We start from the raw sequence: 27,379 nt of genomic DNA, 5'->3' as shown, positions 1-27,379 counted from the left end.
CTGGTGTATTCTCAAAGTATGAGATTAAAATTGGGAACTGTTTGAATTTACAGGTGTCTCCTCTGAAAATGACTTTGCCTGGTTGGCTCAGCTCCGCTACTACTGGGAGGAAGAAAACATGAGAGTCAGGATGACCAATGCTACAGTAAAGTATGCTTATGAATACCTAGGTAACACACCCCGATTGGTCATCACTCCACTGACTGACAGGTGTTACAGGACTCTGATTGGTGCATTCCATTTGAATCTGAATGGGGCTCCTGAGGGGCCAGCAGGAACTGGAAAGACAGAGACCACTAAGGATCTGGCCAAGGCTTTGGCTGTCCAGTGTGTGGTGTTTAACTGCTCTGATGGCTTGGATTACCTGGCTATGGGAAAAGTGAGTCATTTGTACTGTAAACATTATACATTTGGCTGTGTATTCTTTTTAGCGCCTTTGGCGAAAAAAAAACAACTTCCACTTATTTATGTACAACACTAAATGTCTTGCACACACAAGTAAGAAAGTTAAAAAATTGATATCCACTAAATATTGTATGCGCTGAATATAAAACATTTTCGGCATGTTGCTCAGGAAAATAGAACTCCCTTTGTACTGTTGAGATTTTTCTCTCAAATGTTTTTTACTATGCAGCTTTATATGCTGAACATGATAAAAATAACAACTCAAATGACTTGTGATTTTTTTTTATTTCAGTTCTTTAAAGGTCTGGCTTCAGCTGGTGCCTGGGCTTGCTTTGATGAATTCAACAGAATTGATCTGGAAGTCTTGTCTGTCATTGCCCAGCAGGTAATAATTTATTGGCATATTTCCACTTTGATTATATTCTTAGAATAAATGATTACATATGACTGTCACTATATTGTCAGTGAAACTGGCCTACTATATACTTTATAAATTACTTTGTGAAAATAAATCCTTCTTGCTTGTAGATTTTGTGCATCATCCGTGCCGTGAGAGCAAAGGTCGATGTCTTCATCTTTGAGGGCACAGAGCTGTCCCTGAATCCCAACTGTTACGTGTGCATCACCATGAATCCAGGTTATGCCGGCCGTTCGGAGCTTCCAGACAACCTGAAGGTGTTATTCCGGACAGTGGCTATGATGGTTCCGGACTACGCTATGATTGCCGAGATTTCCCTGTACTCGTTCGGTTTCCAGAATGCCAGGAACCTCTCTGTTAAGATCGTGACTGTGTACAGACTCTGCTCTGAACAGCTGTCCTCACAGTTTCACTATGATTACGGAATGAGGGCTGTAAAGGCTGTCCTGTCAGCTGCTGGAAATCTCAAACTCAGGTTCCCCGACGAGGATGAGGATATTCTGGTAAGATAAGACAAAAGATGAAGGGATGATTTAAAACTGATATTTTTAATTATTTCTGAAAAATTGATTGCAACTTTTAATTTAAAATTGCAACCAGTATTTGCAAAAAATGTAAAAATGCAACCAATATTTAGAAAAACCTTATTCTCGTAAACAATGTTCTTTGTATTTTGAAATAACCTATTGGAATGTTACTTGCTTTACATATTGATATATAGACAAAATTCATCAAGGTTAACCATATGACCATGACCTATATTTTCTGTGTTTCAGTTGCTGAGATCTATTATTGATGTCAATCTTCCCAAGTTCTTGTCCCATGACATTCCCCTGTTTAATGGTATCACATCTGATCTGTTCCCCGGGGTCAAGCTTCCAGAGGCTGACTACAAGGTCTTCTTAGACGCCATGACAAGAGTAGCGGCCAAGAAAAACCTACAGTTTGTGGATTTCTTCCGAGAGAAACTCATCCAGACCTATGAAATGATGATAGTCAGACACGGGTAAGGGGGAGCAACCTGGTGTTTTCAAAATAAAAAATTGTTGTGAAAAAAACTATGCATTGCACCATATTTTCTGCAAGTCTGAGCCAGAAACATTAAGGAGCTTTTTTCTGATCAAATTTTTTCATTTTATTGTTAAGAAACATTTCATTTTTTAGAAGTCATGAAGATATGCATGTAATATTCTTGCATAGGCAAATTCATGATCACAATTTTATCTTGTACCTAAATCTTTACATCCTTTTTTATAACATTTCAGCTTCATGTTGGTGGGTGAACCATTTGGCTGTAAGACAATGGTCATAGAAACACTGTGTGAGGGAATGACCTTACTGAATGAAGAGGGACATGATGAAGACTATGAGAAAGTCTTATACAGAATCATCAATCCCAAATCCATCACCATGGGTCAGCTGTTCGGACAGTTTGACCCCGTTTCTCATGAGTGGACAGACGGTGTAGTGGCCAATACATTCAGAGAATTTGCTTCTACTGACACTCCAGACAGAAAGTGGGTTGTGTTTGATGGACCAATTGATGCCTTGTGGATTGAAAACATGAATACAGTGTTGGACGATAATAAGAAACTGTGTCTGATGAGTGGAGAAATTATACAGATGTCAAATCCCATGAGTCTTATCTTTGAAACAATGGATTTAGCTCAGGCCTCGGTAAGCATAGCTCTTGGGAATTTGGTCATTTTCTAATATAAAGAGATGTTTAATGGGGATTCTGAACACTTTTGATTGAAATTGAGATTAAAATACATTTGTCCCTGAAGTGGAATATTAATTCTATATATTCTGCATTTTTGAAAATCAAAATTGCTTGAATAAATTCTCCTTTTCCAAATGGATTAACCATACAATGTATATATACAAAATTTTGATGGAAAGTTCCTTTTGCTCTCTCTATCAGCCAGCCACAGTGAGTAGATGTGGTATGGTGTACTTAGAGCCCACTACCCTGGGCTGGCGACCAATAGTCAAGTCCTGGATTGAAGCCTTTGGAGAAATCATGGCGCGGGAGTCTGGTGAAGTTGTCCATGACATGTTTGAATGGCTGGTCGATCCTTGTCTAGACTTTGTCAGGAAAAATACTAAAGTACGATTTTAATGCATATTTTTTAACCTCTTAGTTGATAATAAAGAAATCAAGAGAAAATTTTTTTTTTAAATTTACTATGAAATTATGTACCCTGTACATTTAAAAGAACTTGAAGGTGAAAGTCTGATGAAGAAGGATGCAAAAATATCCCATAAGAGAAGCTAAGACACAAAAAAACCCCTTTGTACTGAGTTACCAAAGACAATTCTGTTATTTTACAGTAAAACATGCTTTCAACAATGTATTGAGAAACATCTATCAATTTGCAGGAGTATCTAGGGTCAAAACAGGCCAATCAGGTCCGATCTCTGATGTACATGATAGACATGTTGATGTCTGAGACACTGAGCAAGGAGGATGCTAATGAAAATAAGCACATCAAGAACTACACCATGGTAATTTTCATTTTACATTGCAATTCTATGAATAAATGTCCAAGAATCATCAAATATAAACATTCATTTGACAAAAATTGAACATTTTGGTTTCCCCTCGTTTCAGAGTGCCATGATTTTCTCCATCCCGTGGAGCATTGCTGCTGTTGTAGACAATGATGGCCGACAGAAGTTTGACACGTTCTACAAGGAACTGCTGGGTGGAAAAATTGACAGTGCCCCTGTACCTAAATCAGTGGGCAAATTTGATGTCCCCATGCCAGAGGCCATGAACTGTTATGATGTCTTCTTTGAGGTGAATCTATTGAAAAATATGCCCCAACTCCCCAAATTTTTAAATTTTTTGTAGACTTTATGGGCTACAAAAATGTTATAGAATTGACACAAAAAACTTGACGTTCATTGAGTGAAAGAAGTACATGTAACAGAGAATTATACAGCAATGAATAAAAATTGCTCTTTTTCTGTTTCAGTTTAAGGCCAGAGGTACCTGGCACCACTGGAATGACCTCATTAAAGGTCAGGAGAGTAAAGCCAAGAAAATCCGAGAAATGTTGGTCCCCACCATGGACACTGCCAGATACACCTATCTGTTATCTCTCTGTATTGAACATGACAGGTGGGTCTCCTTAACGAGGCTGGGGGGTGGCAGCCATTTTCAGACTATTTCTATCTCCTTTAAAAGGAGAGCTCCATATAAAGATATAGAAAATGATCAAAATTTAAAACTAAAATTTATGATTTTTTTCAAATGAATGTGGGATCTATCTAAAAAAATAAGTTAAATCTGGTGGTTACTTTATGGTTAAATTGTTGACCCCCCAGCCTCCTTAAACATAGAGAAAAACCTCAGAATCATTTAATATCTGTCAGTGGATATTATATGTATTAAGAGGCTGAGCCAAATGAAATAGTTTTTGAGGACATAAAGCATATACCTGATCCTTATATTTACATTATATTCTGTATGAAATACTCAGAAAAGTTTTATGTAGTGCTATAAAATTTTATTCAGTTCTTATTAAAAACTTAATATGCACTAAATATATTCAGTACAAAATTTTCAAAACGTGTATATGATACAAAAAAGTTCCAATGTATTTCAGACCCATCCTGTTTGTGGGCCCTACTGGTACTGGTAAGAGTGTGTACGTCCAGGACAAACTAATGAACCACCTAGAGAAGGACAGATATCTCCCAGCCTTCGTCAATTTCTCCGCCCAGACGAGTGCTAACCAGACCCAGAACATCATCATGTCACGTCTGGACAAGAGGAGGAAGGGGGTGTTCGGACCACAGATGGGGAAGAAGGCTATCATCTTTGTTGATGATCTCAACATGCCCCAGAAGGAGGTTTATGGAGCCCAGCCCCCTATAGAGCTACTGAGGCAGTATATTGATCACGGATACTGGTATGTTATACAGCTGCCTTATTAATTAAAAAGTAATAATACTAATCTCACAACGGGACAGGAATGTATTGAATGTACATGTGTAAAAAATGCATCCTGCACTTAATGAAAATTTCTTATTGACTTGGAATTCTTAAAATACAATGCTCAAAAGTCTAGAAAGTAGTGTTAAGTTTAAAGATGATTTCAAGCCACTTCCAAATTTTTCTAATTATGAATGTTTATGAAAAGATTGGTTACTTTTAATTACATGCATTAATTAAGCCTAAAAATAAGAGGTATAGTGAATGTTTTTATGATGAAGGTTTGATAGTTTTTATAAAGAAGTGTATGTTTGTTTTAGGTATGACTTGAAAGATACCAGCAAGATAACACTACAAGACGTCCTGTTCTTGGCGGCCATGGGACCACCAGGTGGTGGCAGGAACGATGTCACCGCACGATTCTTACGTCATTATAATATCGTCGGAATAAATCCATTCAGTGAAGAAACCATGATTAAGATTTTCTCTATTCTTTTGACTACCTACTTAAGGGTTAGTGTTAGATTATGATATTTACAACTGTTAAATGAAATCCTTATGAAGAAATTATTATCTCTCTGGATCATGATTCAAAAAATTTCAAGCAACTGCTGGTTCAAAGAATGAAAATATTTTACTCATTAGAAAACATTTATTCTAAAGTTATTTTGACAAGTTTCCATTTTAAAGAAGATTGAAGTGAACAAAGCTCAATACAGTCATTTTGTGCAATTGTCTAAACGTTTCAGTTTTTCTCAGATTCTCATTAATTATTAATATCTTTTTTACAGCAAGGAGAATTTTCTACGGAGTATTATGCCTTGGGTAACCAGATTGTAGCAGCCACCAATGACATGTATAAGCAGGCTATAGCTAACCTATTGCCGACACCAGCTAAATCCCACTATGTCTTTAACTTGCGAGATTTCTCCAGAGTCATTCTTGGAATCTGTTTAATAAAGAAAAATGAGGTGGAAAGCAAGAGAACTATGATTAGGTAAGGAATCCGCTTTTATTTAGTAATACCTTAAAGTTTGTTTACACAAGTCAACATATGTTTGAAAAAAAAAAAATCAACTCCCTAATCTATATGCATTCACAAGCATAAAAATTAAGAGAATACATTGCATGTGTTAATTGACAAACTTTGAATGATTTAGATTGGAGCTATGAGGCAATGACTATATGTCTTAAAAATTTTTCAGATTGTGGGTACATGAAGTGATGAGAGTGTTCTATGATCGTCTGACAGATGATGCTGATAGAGCCTGGCTATTTAAGTTTGTATTTGTTATGGAGTTTTCCAGATTATTCAAAACTAAGAATCATCTGTATATGTACTCTAAACTTGGGATTTTTATCCCCTCTTTTGCTTTATTGCTCAAGTATTTAACAAATCTAGATGTTAGTTAATTCAATTAAACTAAAACATGAAAGAATAAAAGAAAATGCATGCATAAATGTGAACTGAAGAGGCATTTAAGAAAAAAATATATATTTAAATTTTTTTTTTTGTAATTTGCATGGGCAAAGTTTACTATATTCACTGATTTTTTAAATTTATTTACATGCATTTTGACAATAAATGATTAAAAATACTGTATTAATTTTAAATTTGATGACTTTGTGAATTTTAGGAGCACAGGCAGTGTATGTAAGGAATACTTCAAGGAGAGTTTTGATGTCATCTTTGAACACTTGGCAGGAGATGGCACAGGCGAGGGCAAGGTAACAATGGTTTAATAAAGAGGAACAAATTAACTTGAAAACTGATGTTAGTTATTATATTGTTTCATCAGTCTTTTGGTGTTGGTACATGTTCCAGGTTTATGTAAAGAAGACTTTGGATTAATGTATTCTGATTATAGATTGAAAGTATTAAATGCCTATTATAAATATTTATCTTGATTATTTTCTTTTTAACATTATGATATTAATTTTTTTTATCATTTAGGGTGTAAAGGTGAGTTTTTGTCATTTCTCATTGCCAGAATGACAAGTATATAATCTTTATAATATAAATTTTCAAGTGCTCTGGCTTAAAAGGAAGATGACCAATAGATTAATTAATTTCAAACTTGATATAAAATCATTAACTTGATATAAAATCTATTAAATTTTCGCGATCAAGCCTTTTTGGATCTAAATTTTATAAACTGCTTTGATTTCTCGCAGTTGGTTTAAAATTTTGATAGAAAATTTTCATTGCAAAGTTGCTAAAAAAGGATTCTTTTCTATAATCATTAACTATCATTTTTTTTTAAAACCCCTATCCAAATGAAAAGATTTCTTATTTTTAACTTATTTTGATTGCTATTAATTAGCCAAAGGTAAGACAATGGCTGTTCTCTATCTGTATAGACTAGAGTGAGAGCTTCAGTAGATATACTTAATGAGAGCTTGCTTATAAATAAACAAGAAATTTTGAAATTTATTCAGATGTAGATCAGAAATTAGCTACCGGTATATAATTAGTATCTAGTGACATAGACAATCAGAGATTTATCATTCAGCTAGATTCTAAACTAGTAGTAAATCTGTGATCTAATCTATACTCCATCACTGGTAGAGTGGCAGGATATGTACATAATGTATTTTGAACCAGACTGAGTGTTAACATGTTTAGTTACCAATCATGCCAATAGATAGAATCTTGTTATAATGTCTTAGAAAAGATAGAAATTTCACAAAAACCAGAGCTTTGATTAATAGATTATGCTTCTATAATTCTCTGTTGACACATGCAAATGTTTAAACCCAGATATTTCCCAATCATTAATAGACTTCTTTAAATTTGTACTCTTAGACTAGTGAAATTTGTTGTATTCTATTTTTCAACGTATGTTAGATTGAAAACAGATACTGGCCTTTAATATTGGCATAAGTTAGAAGAGTGTTTAGAGTAAAGTGATTTTATTATTAGAAATCTGAGTTTGACATATCACCAAGGATCCAGTTTTAATTTATAGAACTAAATTACCGGTAAATGGGATAATTTTCTTGTACAATATTGTTGAATAAGAGGTTTTGATATCAACTATACTGTACAATACCTGTACTTGTAGGTTCGTGAGGAGGATCTAAGATCTTTGATGTTTGGGGATTACATGAACCCTGACGCGGAGGCAGATGAGAGGGTGTACCTTGAGGTCACGTCTCTGGATGAAATGTACAAAATTGTAGAACAGTGTCTAGAGGAATACAATAATACACATAAAAACAGGATGAATCTTGTTATATTTAGGTATGTCTAGCTCAGATCTGTCTTTCACAATCTTAATTGTGAATATACATTATATAATCTAAATTCAATTACAAATATTTGGGTTAAAATATGAACATTGAATGTAACATTGAAAAGTTTAAGATTTTAAAAAATTGACCCCATTAAGATATGATATAGTTACATATACATATTACAATGCGATAGTGTGTATGTTTAGTAATATTTTATTGTCTGAATACTACTTTTTCCTAGATATGTGCTTGAACACTTGTCCCGAATTTGTCGAGTTTTACGTATCCCAGGAGGCAATGCTTTACTGGTGGGAGTGGGTGGTAGCGGACGTCAATCTCTGACCAGGCTGGCTACTGCTATGGCTGGATACAATCTGTTCCAGCCAGAAATCTCTAAAAATTATGGCAAAGTAGAATGGAGAGAGGACATTAAGGTAACAATTTACTAATAAAATACACGGTACACAGTTGGCGAATGCTTCTGTAAAGACTGCTTTTTCTCACAAAGTAGGAAAGAAAGAAGAGAATACGAGGGGTGTTAGAAAAGTTCGCAGACAAGTTCTATTGTGAGCGCGCTATTTCCACGAAAACGGTCAAACTTTCCAGATAAAATCTTAACATATTTTCCAATAAATATACAAAAATTTGGTGCTCTCCGATGATCATTGAAAAATATACGGCTTTTTAAATTTGATAAATCTTGCTTCACGGAGCATGCTCCATTTTGGCACGTTTACATTACAAAGAATCTTTATTAAAATTAAAAATTGCACAATTGCAGCGCGCAGAGATTTATGATATTTTACCTATCGCTAAAGTATACATAAAACGTCACCTGGAGAAATTTTGAATTAAATTGGAGGGTATATGACTGTTTTATAGCCATTTATAAATGATCAACACGTAAAAACACAGCCAAAAATCGGAACGTCATTGAGCGTCATGGAGCACTGCACTATACGTAAAAATTATGTGTGTAGTAAAATGTCTAAAAAGAGATTAAAACTTTCAAGATGCTGCCGGGAATTTCCTACGCACACAGAGGACAAAAGTTTTCAAATGGTTGTAATTTCATATAAATGGAAGGATTAAAATTTTGAATGATAATCGATACTTCTATAGCCTCTTATCGCATGGACGTTGTGCCTGTATGGTTTTGCATAGTTTTCGTACCTGATCAATTGACTGCATAGACGTTTTTACAGATCTCAAAAATATCCGAATCAATACAATCCGAATTAGTACAAAAGACATTATGGTAGAAAGGTAACATGTCTTGATATAGATATTCAATTTTAAAGTAGAAAAAAGATAAGAAAAATCCGAGAAAAGGAAAGTACTGCGACAAAGCATAACGGATTGAAATCTTGTTGTCACGTCGCCTTACGTCTAGGGATTGTTCCGTGAATCCTATGACCTCATAGTAAAAATCGTTGTAAATTTTCAAGATTTTAGTAAATGGACCTGATTTTTTACATACTAATAAACAAAATGTAGGAATTAATTCAGACATAGGTCATACTTCACAGTACACAACAGATTTTCCGTAATTCAATGTGTCCGCGAACTTTTCTAACAACCCTCGTATATATAATTTTCTTCATTTTTTAAAAATTTTTAAATGGTAATTTGATGTGAGTTTTATATTTGTGTGTGTTTGGGGGGGGGGGGGGGGGGGGGGGGGGGGGGAGGTTGTTATTTTCTCTGTTAACTAGAAAATTAAAGTAATCCCTCTTTGTTTTGTAGTCTGTATTGACAAGCTGTGGAGCCCAGGGAAAGACAACTGTGTTCCTGATCACAGACACTCAGATTAAGGAGGAGTCCTTCTTGGAGGATATTGATAACTTATTGAACACAGGAGAAGTCCCCAATCTGTTTGCTGCTGACGAGAAAGCAGAAATCATGGAGGTGAGTTGCGTACACTTTAAAAAGAGGAGGGTAAATTGACAAAGTAAAATTTTTAAAAATGTCAAGACAATTTTTCTTTTATTTTCTTTTTATATGTACTTGGTATAAGAATAAAATTTTTAAAAAAGAATTGGGAGAAACTTTTGTAAATAAATTGAAATTCTAATCTATGTGAGATACAAAGTAGGATAATTCATTCTACAAAAATGATGTTCAGAGTTCTTGACATGAAGACTTTAAAGTGTGATAGAGTATATATTATATTATCAAATTGAATATACTAACGTGCCATTTTCTATATTTAAGGCTGTAAGACCACATGCCCAGGCTGGAGACAAGATGGCTGACTTCAGTCCCTTGGCATTGTTTGCCTTCTTTGTAAACCGTTGTCGTGAGAACCTACATATCATCATTGCCTTCAGTCCTATTGGAGATGCCTTCAGAAACAGACTAAGACAGTTCCCCGCCCTCATTAACTGCTGCACCATTGACTGGTTCCAGGTTTGTACTGTTCTTAAACTGAATTCCTCCTTCATCTTAACGTCACACCTGGACAACTAACCTCTTCATGAAAGCAAATTCATTCGATCTAAATATGTTTATGTAAATTAGTAAATATGTTATAAGTAATCCTACTGAATCAATCTTACTAAGTATGGTAAATAAACTCTGAAGGATGTTAATTACATCAGTTAATGAACATGGCTATTTTTATAGACTTGGCCAGATGATGCCTTGGAGAGAGTAGCCAATAAATTCTTGGAGCAGGTCGAGCTAGCAGACAATGAACGTAAGGAGACCACACACATTGTCAAGTATTTCCATCAGAGTACCATCAGATTGTCTGATAGGTATTTCTCAGAACTGGGCCGACATAATTACGTCACTCCTACATCATATCTGGAGTTGATCAACTCTTTTAAGAATTTACTGTCCACGAAGCAAGATGAGACCATGAAGGCCAAGAGGAGATATGTGGTGGGATTAGAGAAGCTGGCTTTTGCTGCTTCACAGGTAAATCACCGTGGATTGCTCAGTCTCAAAGATCAGCACTATAAACACTTTATATATGTACACATAATTCATAATTATATCAGTAAAAAAGCATACTGCTTTCCAAATTTTTATTTGAATTATAGATTTTTTAGCAATAAATGCCAAATTAAAAATGCAAAAAAATTGTACAGATTTAAAAACAAAAAATGAAGCAAAAATTCTTATGTTTTTTTCTAAGCATTGGTAAATTTATGTAGGGTTGATGGACTCTCATTGACTTCACTTCTCTGTGTGTTTAAAGGTAGCTACCATGCAAAAAGAACTTGAGGAACTACAGCCTCAGCTGGTGGTGTCCCAGGAGGAGAACGCCAAGATGATGGTGGTCATCGAGAAGGAGTCGGTAGAGGTGGAGGCCACCAGTAAGGTGGTGCGAGCAGACGAGGCGGTGGCCAACGAGCAGGCCGCTCAGGCTCAGGCCCTCAAGGACGAATGTGAGGCAGAATTAGCCGAGGCCATTCCTGCTCTGGAGGCTGCCTTGGCTGCCTTGAACACACTCAAGGTTAGAGAATGCCTGAATAGGCCAGTCTTTTAGGACTCAAAATTTTTCATATGGGTTATGATGATAAAATTAAACTTGAAGGAAAACAGTTGAACTTCAATGTCTTGAACACTGGTATCTTGAATACCATGGATAAGTTCAAGTGGTTTGGAAGTCCCAACCACATATTGTTAAATATTCAACCCATAATATCATAAATTTTGGGATATCTCGATGTTGTTTCTCAGTCCTATCAAGTTTAAGATAATGTTTTATTGAATATTAATTTTATTATCTTTTACAGCCACAAGATATCACCATTGTGAAGTCTATGAAGCAGCCCCCAGCTGGTGTCAAGCTTGTCATGGCCGCTGTGTGTGTAATGAAGGACATCAAACCAGACAAGATTAATGACCCCGATAAACCAGGACAGAAGATCCTCGACTACTGGGGACCCTCCAAAAAACTGCTGGGAGACATGAGCTTCCTGAGCATGCTTAAGGAGTACGATAAGGACAACATCCCTGTAAGTGTTGGAAGAGTCAGTGGCTAGCAATGAAGTTCTTTGAAAAAGGGGTTAAAGTAGGGGAGATAAACTATAAATGGGTTTTCAAAGTTGAAAAAATTAGATTATGAATGCTGAAAAGAAAAATGCCTTTAAATGATACTTATTAGAATATTTGTATTGTACATAATTCATTCAAAATTCTTAAATTCAAACATTTGAAATGATATGATGGATAAACGTTTTGAAAATATTTGTCGGGGAAGTGTCATAATTGGCTTTGAAATATATTTGCCATTTTTTTTGCCTTTTTAGGTCCATGTTATGCAGAAGATCAGGAAAGAGTACATTTCTAACCCTGAGTTTGACCCTGCTAAAGTGGCCAATGCCTCCTCTGCTGCAGAGGGTCTGTGTAAATGGATCATGGCCATGGAAATCTACGACAGGGTAGCCAAAGTGGTGGCCCCGAAAAAGGTCAAATTAGCCGAGGCCGAAGCCGAGTTGAAGACAACCATGGACCAACTGAACAAGAAACGTGCTGAACTGGCAGCTGTAGAAAAACGCTTGGCTGATCTCCAGGCCACGTTCAAAGAGATGACTGACAAGAAGGAACAGCTGGAATTCCAGGTGGATCTTTGTGGAAAGAAGTTGGAGAGAGCCAAGAAGCTGATTGGTGGACTTGGAGGAGAAAAGGCTAGGTGGACTGCAGCCGCAGAGAATTTACAGAACATTTATGATAACTTGGTGGGTGATGTCTTGATATCGGCTGGTGTCATCGCGTACTTGGGACCTTTCACTATGGCCTTCAGAGAACAGTGTACAGTGGACTGGGTGAAAGTCTGCACAGTAAGTCAATTCTTCTTTGTAAGTTAAAACTTAACTTTCTACTGAAAATAGCATATTGCACTATCTAACTTCTGCAAAATTAGAAATAGCTTCTTAAAATATATAATAGTCCCCTTGCATTTTAATTGGGACATTGATAAAATTTAACTTTATTTTTTTATTACAATCATGAATATAGTCAATATACCATGACTCTACATGCTTTTTTGCAATGCAGGATAGACAAATCCCTTGCTCCCAGGAATTCTCTCTCAGCAAGACTCTTGGAGAGCCAATCAAAATCCAGGCCTGGAATATCTTTGGATTGCCAAGAGATAGTTTCTCCATTGATAATGGTGTCATTGTAGCCAACTCAAGGAGATGGTAACTATCTTTTTTTAGTACTAGATGTACTTCAGTATCTAAAATTGGCTTATCTGAATTCAACTATGTATTTATTAATTTAGGTTTTGGAAATAGACTTGTCTAATATTTTGCTAACAATGTCTATAATTTAGCCTTGAGTAAATTTCTGATTATCTGAATTATCTAATGTTATATGGGTTATTTATGAAAGGATGTTCAATATTTGAAAAAAAATAAATTTAACTATTAAATAAAAACCTCTTTATTTCAAGGCCTTTGATGATTGACCCTCAAGGTCAGGCTAATAAGTGGGTCAAGAACATGGAGAAAGAATTCAAACTGTCAGTGATCAAACTGACCGATTCTGACTACATGAGGACCCTGGAGAATTGTATCACCTTTGGGAACCCCTTACTGCTGGAGAACGTGGCAGAGGAGCTGGACCCCTCCCTGGAGCCTCTCCTTCTGAAACAAACATACAAACAAGGTCAGTACAAATAGGTCAACATTACTGGGTAGTACAAAAAGGTCAAAATTAATGTAAGTACAAAAAGGTCAAAAATACTGGTTGCTGAAAAAGATTTAAGATTCTGTATATATGTGGACTTTTAAGTGATTACATTACTATTTCTAAGGGTTCTTTGGTGAGAACTTCATCCAAGTAACAAAATAATTCAAAGACCATTATGTTTTCGTCAAGCTGTTTTTTTGTAATTTTTTAAAGCACTTTTTAACATTACACAGCTGGAGTTGACATGATCAAGATTGGTGAGAATGTGATTGAGTACAGTAAGGACTTCAGATTCTACATCACCACTAAACTGAGGAACCCCCACTACCTCCCCGAAATCGCAGTCAAAGTGTCCCTCCTCAACTTCATGATCACCCCAGAGGGTCTGGAGGATCAGCTGCTGGGAATTGTGGTCGCTAAAGAAAGGTGGGTAGAGGAAATAATTAGAAATTCTGAACACATTGAATGCCTTTGCACACTCTCTCTGATGCTTGTATGCTGTAATACAGCTTAGCATTTTAGTACAATATGTGTGTCTGTAGTAAAAAAATTTTGTGATATTTTATCTATTTTTCTAAAGAATCAACAAATTACAACCCAAGCATGAAATTTTGTTAAAAATAAAATTACACGGAGAGTTGACGTGATTGTTTAAGAAAACACTTTTTTCTTATTTTTGAATTTTCATTACAGACCAGAGTTAGAAGAGGAGCGTCAGGCCCTGATTGTACAGAGTGCCGCCAACAGAAAGGCCCTGAAGGAGATTGAGGACAAGATCCTCCACACTCTATCTGCCTCCGAGGGCAACATCCTCGAGGATGAGTCAGCCATCAAGGTCCTTGACTCCTCCAAAATTCTCTCAGATGAAATCTCCAAGAAACAGAAGGTATAGTCCTCAGTGTTTAGGAGTCCCTGTGAGAAATTATTTGTAAATTATGACTGCTTTGTAAAATCTAGTAATAGGGTTGTCAACTTGTTAACATTTTGTCTCATGGATTCAATAGGAACAGATTTTGTTATTAGTAGAACTTTGTAATGTTATAATTATAAATCTGTTACATTGATTACAGATTGCTATTACAATTGTATTGTAATTACAAATCTATTACATTTATTACAGATTTCTATTACAGTTGTAATGTCATAAATAAATTATATTAATTACAGACTGGTATTATTTTTTTAATGTAATTACATATCTAATACATTTAATACAGATTTGTGTTACATTTGTAATGTAATTACAAATTTATTACGTTGATTACAGATTGCGGAGGAGACAGAACAGAAGATAGACACCAGTCGTATGGGCTACCGTCCCATCGCCAAGCACTCCTCTATCCTCTTCTTCTCCATCGCTGATCTCCCCAACATTGACCCCATGTACCAGTACTCCCTGACCTGGTTTGTCAACCTCTACATCATGTCCATCCAGGACAGGTAGGTCACCAGTTCTATTTTTAGACCTTCAGGAAAAATAATTCATGGAAGATCATAGAAATTTTTGTTCAGTTTTTAAAAAATCGTAGAAATTTGTTAGCAGTTTCACTTTAAGATTTAATGATATACTGAGTATATTATGCATTTGATTAAATACATGTATTTCAACTGTATTGTATTAAACTGTTGTATTGTACTTTGAACTTGTTTTTGATTGTTTTTTTGTCAACATGTTTGTTAACTAAATTTTATCAGCAGCCCATTGCAGTTGGTCTATGGATCTTGACCATTCTGAGCAGTAATATTTGCAAAGATTATCTTTTACCAATCAGTTATACATTTCATCATGTTCTATATGTGTGTGGAAAACATAATACAAAATATACATTTCACATCCTTAAATACTTATATCTGGGAAACATAAAGTCAAACAATCAAGTCATTATAATAAAACTCTTTTCATTATCATCCTTATCATAAACCCCTCCTTTTATAACACTGTTGTGCATTTAATTACAGCAATAAATCCAAAATACTAGAACGTCGCCTCCGATACCTCAAGGATCATTTCCAGTATCAGCTCTATGACAATGTGTCACGCTCAATTTTTGCCAAACACCGTGGTGTCTTTACCTTTATACTGTGTGCAAACTTACTTTTGTGAGTAACTGTATATAAAGCACATATGTAGACAGAATACATATTTATATTTAGGTCTAGCTCTCTGTAGCTCTTCTGTGGAAGGAGGGGGGAAAATGCATGTGACGTCTCTTCACACTTGTATTACTCACTTACGTACAATTGCTGACTCTCTCTCTGTTGCTCATTTAAATGAAAATATTGTGAAGATTTCAGATATATTTGGTATGTTCTAATTTAAAACAGTATTTTTTTCATGCACATAATATTTACATATTAGATCTTATTATAATTTTTCCAATACCCAGATCTTTGAAATCTTCACTTTTGCATGCTTCATTTAAATGTGACATAGACACAAATGTATCTGTTAAGGGGGGACCTATGTCGTTCTACGTCAAAGCAGCGTTATGTGACGTCACAATAGCGACGTTTGTTTTTACCTGTTACTTTTGCAACTGTGATATTGGCATAAAGTTGTTAATGATCAATAACGTACACAATTTACAAAAAGAAAATTTATTCATCATTAATAACAGTTTTATTTGAATTATGGATTTTGTTAATATTAGAATTCTCTTCCTTTGGTTGAAAATTCATAGCAATTTCAGTTGTAAAGAAATACCTCGATGATATGGTGATATATAAATGCAAAAAGATAACTTAATTAAGATAAAATTCAGCAAAGAAAGCGGCATAAATCAGGGAAATATGTTTAATTTTATGTGTACCATTAATTGTATTTTCTGGATAAAACTAAGAAAAAAATGAAAAAATGTGCTTTTACCTATATTTGCTTATTGGTTTTTAGTACATGTAGATTTTATTGCATAAAGTCATTCCTAGGTTCTTGTAGGTGTTGGTTGTTGACGGGGAAATGGAGGGGGGAGAGAAACAGAATGATTGGAATGAAGAAGAAAGTATTAATCTGTTTAAATTGCTTCTAATCAAAACAAAATACTCGTTTTTCGCAAAATAGTCTTATATTCAGATGGTTAACTGTGCTTACTTACCATTCTTTTAGTGCAGAAAGGTCAATTTTTATGACACAAGAGTGCGAAAATAAAAGAAAACGTCATATTTCTCGTTTATTTTATCATAAAGGTATACTTTTTTCTTTGTTAAAATAAAGAGATGAATCATTTCTTTCCAAAAATATGAATTACAACATTTTCACACAAAGACTTTTTAAGATATTACCTGTTATGCATGTCGGAATTGTAAAAAATACGACAAGAAAATTGGGGTGATACGTACATTGTGCTCCCTTATAATTTTTCATGCGAGATGAATTACAATGAATTTATCTTCATTTTAAAGATACAAGTCATATAAATTAAATACCTATTGATTTTTAATGCGATTTGACATTTTTGGCTCTTTTAGCGCATATTTGGGGTAGAACAATAATGTCTGAAAATAATCTATTTTTAGCAATTCACACTGTTTTTGCCCGTGCTCTTATGTAAAAATAAGCATATAAAGGTACTGTTTTTAATACCTAAAAATTAAGAGCAAGTGGTCAGGAAAGAAATGTCAAAGTTTCGAAAATTTCACACAAAGACTTTTCGGACATAGGTCCCCCCTTAAACACACGTATGTAGCTATAATGTAACTTCTCTCCTCTGCTACTTTTTTTTTCAGGAAAATGATGTCAAGATTGAAAAATTGCTATATCATTATTGCAATGAAAATTCATTAGAATATTTATTTGCAAAGAAAAGAGTGGGTGGGTTGCGGGATTGAATATAGTTATGTAAATCAATGTATAGATCGAACTATCAAGTTGTAATTAAAGAACTATACTGTACCTGCTTACATGGATTCCATAGTGGTTATGAATTATTTTGACATCATTTAAACACACAGGTACAATGCAGCTACAGCAACCAGCGGAATCTATCATCCACGAGCAACACTGCTATCACAGCAACCCCTATTTCTTCACTTTTTTCACATTTTAGTTATATTTCTGAATGTGTCTCGTTTCAGCAATAAATCCAAGATCTTGGATCGGCGTTTGCGTTACCTGTCAGACCACTTTACATACAGTCTGTACTGTAATGTGTGTCGCTCCCTCTTTGAGAAAGACAAACTTCTTTTCTCTTTCATTCTCTGTTCCAATATGTTGCTGTAAGTATGAGTTGTTATACCTGAGAGTGCTTTATATTGAATTTCATTTGAACAATTTTTTGAAATTGCTGTTTCCAGTTTGAAGTTGTGTTTTGATTAATCCCCAATGTTCGATTTCAATTTTATTTCATGAACCTAATAATTGTTAAATTTGTCTTGTTTTTTTCCATCAAGAGAAATGTGAATTTTATCAGTTTTTCCTAAAAAAAATTGTTGTCATATGTTATTGTTTGTTTTGAAATTATTGTGATTTGAATTGATTTTGAAGTATTTTAAATAATACCTAATTTATTTTGAAAAGTGTCGGGTATGTCTTTTAAGATTTTTTTTTAATAATACTTAGTACCCTAACTGCTTCATCAATTATTGTTTTTGTTTGCTCCCCTGAATCAGTTGAGTGACCTCCCTTTTATAATTGCTTTATCTTAGCAACTTAATTAACGACTATCAAATTTGTCCCATCATAATTACATGTACCACATACTAGATGTGTATCCCATACTAGCAATGAACTGATTTCAACTGATTTATATCGGTGCTGGTGGAAATTGAAACGGAAATCGAAGGGAATTGAGTGCACCTCTGGCAAGAGTGCTGCTGGCATTGCTGTGAACAGATTTCTCTTATTTCTTTATCCTCTGCACCTGTTCTTCAATATTTAAATTCTCATACTATTACTTCTTTGAGCATTTTAGCCTTTCACTTCAGTAAATCACATATATTTTGACCTTTTTGCAAGAAAATTTGGCATTCAGTCATATTCACAAAAAAAAAAAAAAATGGTTAACTGAAACTTTATTTTCATGATTAATGACCTCACAATATTGCATGAAAATAAAGTTTGCCTCCCAAAAATGTGATTTACAGTTATACAGTAGCTCTTCCTTTATTTCTTTGCTATACTCAACTTAAATTTATAGATCTGTGTGTGATTGTGTGCTGAATTTGAAATTTTATAATTAGCGAATTGCTGAGCTGCTTCAGTTATTTCAGCTTAATTAAGAGATAATCTGCTATATATCTTTCATAATTGTTAAAATCTTTAAAATAAACAGATTGACGCTTTTGTCAGTTATCTCTAATTTAAGTAAATTGAACCAGTATCTTAAATATTTTCATGAATTAATTATCAAACTGAACAGATTCAATTTTCTGTAAATATTTAAAGCAAATTTATTGACAGTTACTGTAATATATTTATAAAGCTGTTAAAAATTATTTTAATATACATGTAATTATAAATTAAAGTTTAATATTTTATATTAAAAAAAAACTTTTCAAGAGTTCTTTAAAAAAAATTTCTTTCATAAAATTATAATATGGTATTCATGAATTGAATAAAAATCCGAAGAAAATAGCATATTTTAATGAAAACCTTTGCTACACAGCTCATGGTGGTTTAACAATTTAAATCATGTTTTAATCTTTCCCTTTAAGTATTTCCAAAGATGCTAATATTGTGTCATAAAATTGTACTTTTACCAATGGTTCATGTTTTTCCTGACTGGAGGTGTAGGCTTTTGAAAACCTAAAAATGTGTATTTTATAGCACACTTTTAGGATCATCTTTCCAAAAAATGGAGAGAAGACCCACCCATATTGAAAAATTTTGTTTAAGTATGAGAAAATGATCGTTTTTGTTCATTTTAGTGTGTGTAAGCATTTTCATAGAAATTTTTCAGGTGAGATTTTTGTAAATTGAGAGATTTTACATAAAGTATACTTTAATATTAGGAAATTGTAAAATTTGTTTTTATTTTGATTTTAATTTGTGACACTTTTGAAGAAGCACATTTTTGAAAGCAATAATATTTTGTTTTTTGCTTGGATATCTTAATCAAAAATGGTGAAACTTGGTATTGATGTTATAACTTACATTGATTTTGTAGAGAAAACTTTATATTTTAATGATAACCTTTCTACCTTTTAATGGTTTAACATCTCATATTTTAATTTTTCCGTGTAGAGAACCTCACCAATGAGTTCATGTTTTTCCTGACTGGCTTAGGCAGGAGAACAAACTCAATGACTTCCAGAGGATGATCATCTTAAGGGTCATAAGGCAGAAATTCAGGTAATGTATCTTACTTGTATAATCATATTTATGATTTTAATTTGTGACACTTTTGAAGAAACACATTTTTGAAAGCAATAATATTTTGTTTTTTGCTTGGATATCTTAATCAAAAATTGTGAAACTTGGTATAGATGGCACATTTCATTGTAAATGTCTCAGTGAATAGAAATTGATAGCACTATGTGTATTACTATGTCATACAGGGATGGGATTTACAATGAAATGTATAATTTTTGACTTCCAGAGGATTTTTTTAAGGCTAGATTAATTTATGCTGTAAAAGGAAACCTTAGGGTCAAATATACTGTTGCAATTACTGACCAATTGTTAGCATATTGTATAGGTTTCATGTCTCACTGTAAATGCCCAATTGAAAAACTTGCAAATTCCTTAAAAACTGGGCAGTGTCAAAGGGAAAAAACTATTACATAAAGCAAAAATTGATATCGAAGTTTAACAAGGCACATTCTTAAAGAAAATTTCAATTTGGACCTTATAGATAAAATTTTGTTGTTTTGGGAAGGAGGAAAACAAATGTTCATAAAATCTTTATATTTGATCCATTATAGGTGAATCCAGCCATCACTAACTTTGTGAGAGAGAAACTGGGTAAAAAGTTTGTGGAACCTCCACCCTTTGACTTGGCCAAGAGTTACCAGGACTCTAACTGCTGTGCCCCTCTCATCTTCATCCTGTCCCCTGGGGCTGACCCAACCATGGCTCTCCTCAAGTTTGCTGAAGACAAGGGATTCGCTGGAAACAAATTCAACTCCATTTCCCTGGGTCAGGGACAGGTGAGATTTTCAATTCACAGAGATAACTTTACAACTCAGTAGTAGCGGGATGTAACCTATTTTTCTGCTAATTGAATTTTATTCATGTATGTTTTGTTTTAAAAAAAATTGTTAGACTTCAATTCCACTGTAAGTTTACCACTGACAAACTTAAGATTTTATGAAAGTTAGTTAATGTAAATTCTGCTTTATCACTGTACATCAGAGTCATCATCATGCATAACATACTTGATAATTTTTTTTTACAGGGACCCATTGCTGCCAAGATGATCAGTGAGGCGAGACAGGACGGGTCATGGGTCATGTTACAGAACTGTCACTTGGCTGTGTCCTGGATGACCCCTCTAGAGAAGACTTGTGAAGACTTCACACCAGAGAACACCCACTCAGACTTCAGGCTCTGGCTAACCAGCTATCCATCACCCAAGGTCTCTTATTAATATAAAAAGGGAGTGGGGAGGGGGGAACTCTTGAAAATTGAAAGAAAAATCTTATTTAATTTCTGTTTTACTTCAGAGTCTGCTTCATAAGTTTTAATTTAAGAAAAAAATTACAGTGAAACACATAGTGAAGAGCCAGGGACCATCAATTTTGATAAATTATAAACAAAATTGATTATATCTATTCAGTTCACAAAATGTTTTATCACTAAACAGGAATATAATTTTTGAATATCACTTTACTGTAAGTGTAAACTTATTTTAAAGTGTTTGCTATGTTCATATTTTACTGTATTGAATAGATTGAATGAGTGTACTTCTTTTCTAAGTAAACTGTAATTTAATTTTTTTAAAAATGTTTTGCAATGATTATATTGCTTGATTTGTAATGAAATACTTTTGATATGAATATTTGAAATCCCCCTTTAGTTCCCTGTGTTGACAGTGCTAAAATATTACGGAGTGAAGATTTTACCAATTTTACATGGAGTATCCAAACAAATATTGCCTTGAAAATGTCTGGACTCCTTTTACAGAATCTGCTGCAGTCCTACCTAAAATTTTTAAACGGTCAGTGATGAGGAGTTTTTTTAATGGATGTCCAGAGAGAAAAGGGATGCACAGTTAATGTCGATTTGTAGTCAAGGGTTGGGATCTATCACGTCAAATAATGGTATTGTTTTTAGCCTTAAAAATTTGATGAGCTACTGTCTCTCCCAATGTATAAATCCATTTGCAATAATATATGCATTGACAGCTGTTCATACATTGTAAAGTCTATTTGAGACTGAGAATCTCATCAAAATAGTGTAGAGGTAGAAGAAACGGGTTTTAATGACGTTGTCGGCACCAGAGCCAGGTGGTATATAATGTCGTTTTTTATTTTATAACCAAAAAAATAATAAACGTATCATTCTGATAATTTTTAACATTTCTTTAGTTTTTGTGTTTTATGTTCCTTATAAATTTTGTAAGCTCAGACAAAATAGTACTAATTTTATAGATTTTAGAAAGTACTTAGCTGTTTAATAAACACAATTGTTTACATACTAGGTAAAAATCTATCACAACACTCATGGCAGAAGGGTACTTAATATTTACGGTCTTTTTGTTTGTAGCCATTTGAGAAGCTTCTCTTTGGTCTGTGCTTTTTCCATGCCTTGGTTCAGGAGAGGAGGAAATTTGGTCCCCTTGGATGGAACATTCCCTACGGCTTCAACGAATCAGATCTCAGGATCTCTATCATGCAGTTACAGGTAAGGATTGCTTTGTCTTCATTTAATGAAGTCAAAGTATTTATTATTCGAAGCAGGGATGTACCAGATTGATTGTGCAGTGGTAAAAAAAAATGTGTGTATACGTGTTTATCGTTTAAAAGGAACGAATAAGTCATGTTTGACAAATACTACACTTGCAGCTCATTTCATTTAATCTCTTTAATGATATGTATGGAAAATAGAACCCTCTTTCCTTTCATCACAATTGTGAAGAAATAGTACTCTTGTCTGATAGCTTGGATTTACATTTGCAAATATAGAGAGATGTTCTGATCTTGAGTCACTCGTGGCTCTGAAATGAATAATATTCTAATTTTAGAATCATGAAATTCTCCACCTTATTTGTAGATGTTTATCAATGAGTATGACGAGGTTCCGTTTGATGCCATCAGCTACATGACAGGAGAGTGTAACTATGGTGGTCGCGTCACGGACGACTGGGATCGACGCCTACTGCTCACCATGCTGGCGGATTTCTACACGCCTCACATCATCACTGAATCCCGCTATAAATTCTCGCCCAGCGGGTCCTACTACTCCCCACCAAAGGGAAGTTACGAAGACTATGTTGAATTCATCAAGGTATTTATGAAACAAAATGGTGCTAATCTAAAACAAAAAGGGGAAAAAAAATATCAGTAAATTGCTTCATTTGAAGTTATATTTTTAATACCGTATAAGTGGAAATTTTAGCAAGACGCAAATTTTGCGATATCTACCTAAGAATTGGTAATTTATTTTAGTGAGAAGTAATTTTAGGGATTTTACAATGCTAACTAAAGAAGGCATTACAAATAATACGCAATTAATTTTTAGCGATATTCAATTTTAGCGATGTCAGCACCCTTGCTAATTTTGCCAAAATTAAATCCTCGCAAAAAAATTCTACTTATACGGTATTGTGTATGTTTTCTAGCTCTTTATTTCTCCCACTATGAGAAATTCTTTCTGTTTTTGAATTTTTATTCGTGTAGCTCAAAAATTACGATGGTATATGTAACTATTCGCAGTAAATGCAAAATTTCCCTTAGTTCATACAAATGAATAATAATACTTTTCTTCCTTCAGTCCTTGCCCCTGAACCAGCACCCTGAGGTGTTTGGAATGCATGAGAATGTGGACATCTCTAAGGAGCTGCAGGAGACAAAGCTGTTGTTTGATTCCGTCCTACTGGCCAGGGGAGGATCTGGGGGTGGTGGGGGTGGGTCTACAGACGACCAACTCTACACCATCGCGGGCGACATCCTCAGCAAGGTACCTAATGAATAGCTCATTTGTCTTTAGAACACTGATGTAGTTATGACAATGAAGTATAAAATCTATTGTATTTATGAAAATATATTTCATCTGTGTATTAATTATTTTTCTGTGCTTAGCTGCCAAAAGATTTTGACATAGAAACAGCTGGTAAGAAATACCCAGTGTCTTATGAAGAGAGCATGAATACAGTGCTGGTACAGGAAATGGAAAGATTTAACAGGTCAGTTCTTCATGGTATCGTTTATTTTTTTTTTATTCATTCAAATGATTTTTGCTGTTGAGATTCCAAGGTGTTAAAAATGTGACATGTGGTGCATGTTTGAGATGGACATTTTTTGTGACTATTTGGTTCAGGAGTTTATTTCAGTTTGTTATTATGTTGGCAATTTCTGAGATTTATTCCTCTAATAAATGACAATTTGGTTGGTTATTCATCAATAAATTAATTTTTAAATTTTCATTTACATAATTATATTACCAGGCTTATATATTAACTTGAGTACTTGCAAACATTTATCATACATTTGTTTTATCCCTAATACTGATTAAACATGATGTTTTTTTTTTGCAGGCTGTTGTCCATTGTCCGCTCTAGTTTAGTCAATTTACAGAAGGCCATTAAGGGGTTGGTTGTCATGTCTGCTGAGCTGGAAGCCCTGGCCAGTAGTTTACTGATCGGTAAACTCCCCGCTATGTGGGCCAAGAGGTCCTACCCCTCACTCAAACCTCTGGGCAGCTACATCAATGACTTCCTGGAGAGACTGAAATTCTTACAGGTCTGTACCAGGGCTGGGCATTACCACAATGAAAATTTATATGTGAATTATTTTTCTGTTACATTAACTAATAAAGGTGAAATTAAGATGAAAACAGCTGTTTATAACTTTGTTCTATATGTCATGATTAGAATAAAATTGTTAATTTTACATGTATGTCAAAAACAAAAAAATGTTAAAAAATCTAATTAAGTAGTCCTTTGTGTTTTACAGAAATGGTATGATGAAGGCAAGCCACCCACATTCTGGTTGTCTGGCTTCTTCTTTACCCAGGCCTTCTTGACAGGAGTCATGCAGAACTTTGCCAGAAAGTATACCATCCCCATTGATACCTTGGCCTTTGATTTTGATGTAAGTACTTCAGCACCCTCCCCCTATCTACAGAAATTATAAATTAAATTTGTCCTGGTAACTTTAAGAATGGTTATTTTTATTACATTATAAAAAAAAATTTCAGATAAAAAATTTATATATATTATAACTGAAATACCTCAGGGTGTACTATTTCTACATACTGTGTCGATATTTGTAGGTTCTGAGTCAGGAGACGTCTGACAAAGCCCCAGAAGATGGTTGCTATGTTTATGGATTGTTCCTTGATGGAGCCAGATGGGACAAACACAAGTAAGTATGGAAACAGATTGCTCAATCATGTTAACCACTTTTTTTGTTAAGGTCCAACAGAATGACTTAACAAGTTTGCTAAATGTGCCTCATTTACCCTGTTAATCTGCTCACATTTTTCACCTATATCAGTCTCTGTCCTTTGAACTGTTCTCTTTGACTTTTAAGTTGAAATGGTTTAAGGATTTTTCTGTTTTTTTCCTTTATAGGGATGTGTTATCAGAACAACTTCCTAAGATTCTGAACGAACCATTACCCATGATGTGGTTCATACCTAAAAAGAAATTAGAGATCGATGAATCGGACAAGAGATATAAATGCCCCATCTATAAAACGAGTGAGAGGAAGGGCGTATTGTCCACTACTGGACATTCTACAAACTTTGTGTTAGCCGTGCTGCTGAACACAGAACACCCAGTCCAGCACTGGATCAAGAGGGGCCTGGCATTACTCTGTCAGTTAGACTCTTAGAAATCTGTCTGTGTTACCCAGACTCTTGTAAATGCTTAATGGAAACTTTATCAGTTAGCATACAGAAATGGACACTATTTGTAAACAAGCTTGTCTGATTTTGTGGTTGTTGAATTTTTCAATTATGAAATGTTACTTAAACAAATTGTGATATGTAAAAAGAAATGTAGAGGAAAGTTTATTTTTTGTGTGAATTCATGTTTTATTTTTAAAACTTTTTTGTCTTAATTAATTCTTTGCTGTGTGTATATTTGAAAGCAGAAATTTAATGTATCACATTACATGTATAAACTTTGATGCATTCTTCAGACCAAAAAAAATGAGTTAAACTCTATAATTCACAGGCTTTGATGAAGACTCTGCATTTGTTTGATATTAATAAAACATCTTGTTTGAAGAGTGAACATTATGTAAAGAAATATTTATTGATGATGAAATATTTTTGTATTCCGTCCAGTGCTATGTTCTGCTATTTGTAACCGTCCATGATTACAAAACTTTTTTTGTGATAACTCTTTTGTTGAGAAAACACTTAATATATACAGTCACATATTTATTTTCAAAAAGTTCTTTCATATTGAAATTGTGTAATGCTTGTAAGTTTTTGTTAATTTTTTACACTAATTTCCCAATGTCTAACACAGTCATTGTTATTATCTGTGATATGTGAATAAAATCATTACACATTCTTTTTTTTTCCTTTTCTTGTATTTTGATTATTATGAAGTGATTATTTATGAGGGCACTAGATTTTTAATTCTACTCGTAGTTTATAAAGAAACAATTGACATTTTTTTTTTAAAAGTTGTCTTTAAAAATGCTCCTCCTTACTGGGTCCAGCATAAGATGCTCCACCATGTCTTAAAGTCAAATGTGGTCCACTCTCAATATTTCCAAAATTGCAATATTTTTCAAAAGTCTGTTACATCAAATGTATGACATTTCAACCCTTTGTACATTGATTTTGTTCCTGATAGAAACTGCTTCTTCAATCAAGATAGAACTTGTAAATTTTCATATCAATGATAAGTCATCAACAGAATTACTTTGCCAAAAATCACTCTATTTTACACCCTAGTACTATGAAGGGGATATTGAAAGAATGCAGGAATTCCTCATTGTCAACATTTCAGTTGTCTTCAGATACCATGTTTTCCAACAAACTGTTGGAATTGTATTGGATTGTGTTCTTTTATTGGTCAACCTGTTTTTATATTCCTATGAAGCAGAAGTTTGTTTAAAAACTTCTGCTGGAGAAGTCAAGAAAACACTTGTGATGGCCTTAAACTAGATCTACATTCAGATGTATGGACGAAACTTTATCAATTAACAATAGTTTACACCATTTATATGTCGACCAGATATCCCAGTGAACTGGAAGTTTTAGACATCTCAGGGTCTGCCTTGTCAGTTTCATAATTATTAACATAAAACAAGTTGATGAAACAAGAATATCAGCAGTCTCGTTTAAAGTCATCATTTTGTAAGTTCTATGGTCGATACAATGACTTTGTCAGCAAATACAATTTATCATTGATGAGTTAAATGCTGACTGATGTTTTTCATATTAATTGTTAGTCAATTATACACTGAATTGACGACGGATTTTCCCGTTTTCCCCCGATCATGACAAGGAGCACACGGCGGGTGTGACCGGTCAGCAGGGGATGCTCTCTCTTCCATGGTACCTGATCCCACCTCTGATGTTTTGGAGGTCCTTGTTTGCTCTGCTCCTATTTTGTATTTTTTTATGGAATTTTGATCTTGAATACTGTTCGTTATCTCCATATTCTTCA

General features: G+C 34.2%; 1 protein-coding gene across 1 annotated transcript in view; it reads left to right on the top strand.

Moving 5' to 3' along the window:
• LOC134255088 (dynein axonemal heavy chain 12-like) overlaps positions 1–26,274 on the top strand; it is a 39,811-nt gene extending 13,537 nt beyond the window's left edge. The window contains exons 21-59 of the mRNA XM_062737601.1: positions 54–379; positions 698–790; positions 934–1,326; positions 1,600–1,829; positions 2,089–2,500; positions 2,748–2,933; positions 3,206–3,331; positions 3,438–3,626; positions 3,805–3,950; positions 4,438–4,743; positions 5,087–5,279; positions 5,558–5,763; positions 5,972–6,046; positions 6,404–6,494; positions 7,832–8,010; positions 8,245–8,437; positions 9,750–9,911; positions 10,218–10,412; positions 10,629–10,925; positions 11,209–11,466; positions 11,750–11,971; positions 12,266–12,796; positions 13,014–13,159; positions 13,414–13,628; positions 13,886–14,078; positions 14,346–14,538; positions 14,920–15,092; positions 15,612–15,752; positions 17,724–17,865; positions 20,511–20,735; positions 20,984–21,163; positions 22,294–22,431; positions 22,801–23,034; positions 23,521–23,706; positions 23,829–23,932; positions 24,284–24,488; positions 24,702–24,839; positions 25,021–25,112; positions 25,322–26,274. Coding sequence (XP_062593585.1) covers positions 54–379; positions 698–790; positions 934–1,326; positions 1,600–1,829; positions 2,089–2,500; positions 2,748–2,933; positions 3,206–3,331; positions 3,438–3,626; positions 3,805–3,950; positions 4,438–4,743; positions 5,087–5,279; positions 5,558–5,763; positions 5,972–6,046; positions 6,404–6,494; positions 7,832–8,010; positions 8,245–8,437; positions 9,750–9,911; positions 10,218–10,412; positions 10,629–10,925; positions 11,209–11,466; positions 11,750–11,971; positions 12,266–12,796; positions 13,014–13,159; positions 13,414–13,628; positions 13,886–14,078; positions 14,346–14,538; positions 14,920–15,092; positions 15,612–15,752; positions 17,724–17,865; positions 20,511–20,735; positions 20,984–21,163; positions 22,294–22,431; positions 22,801–23,034; positions 23,521–23,706; positions 23,829–23,932; positions 24,284–24,488; positions 24,702–24,839; positions 25,021–25,112; positions 25,322–25,583 — 7,976 coding nt within the window. The 3' untranslated portion in view covers positions 25,584–26,274. The remainder of the gene's footprint in view (positions 1–53; positions 380–697; positions 791–933; positions 1,327–1,599; positions 1,830–2,088; positions 2,501–2,747; positions 2,934–3,205; positions 3,332–3,437; positions 3,627–3,804; positions 3,951–4,437; positions 4,744–5,086; positions 5,280–5,557; positions 5,764–5,971; positions 6,047–6,403; positions 6,495–7,831; positions 8,011–8,244; positions 8,438–9,749; positions 9,912–10,217; positions 10,413–10,628; positions 10,926–11,208; positions 11,467–11,749; positions 11,972–12,265; positions 12,797–13,013; positions 13,160–13,413; positions 13,629–13,885; positions 14,079–14,345; positions 14,539–14,919; positions 15,093–15,611; positions 15,753–17,723; positions 17,866–20,510; positions 20,736–20,983; positions 21,164–22,293; positions 22,432–22,800; positions 23,035–23,520; positions 23,707–23,828; positions 23,933–24,283; positions 24,489–24,701; positions 24,840–25,020; positions 25,113–25,321) is intronic.
• The last annotated feature ends 1,105 nt before the right edge of the window (positions 26,275–27,379 follow it).

This window comes from Saccostrea cucullata, unplaced genomic scaffold, assembly GCF_032062105.1.
Source record: "Saccostrea cucullata isolate Sc308-1 unplaced genomic scaffold, CSIRO_AGI_Scuc_v1 ctg1036, whole genome shotgun sequence".
NCBI classification, from domain to species: domain Eukaryota; kingdom Metazoa; phylum Mollusca; class Bivalvia; order Ostreida; family Ostreidae; genus Saccostrea; species Saccostrea cuccullata.
The sequence above is the reverse complement of the archived record's forward strand: the minus strand, read 5'-3'. Positions and strand labels throughout refer to the sequence as shown.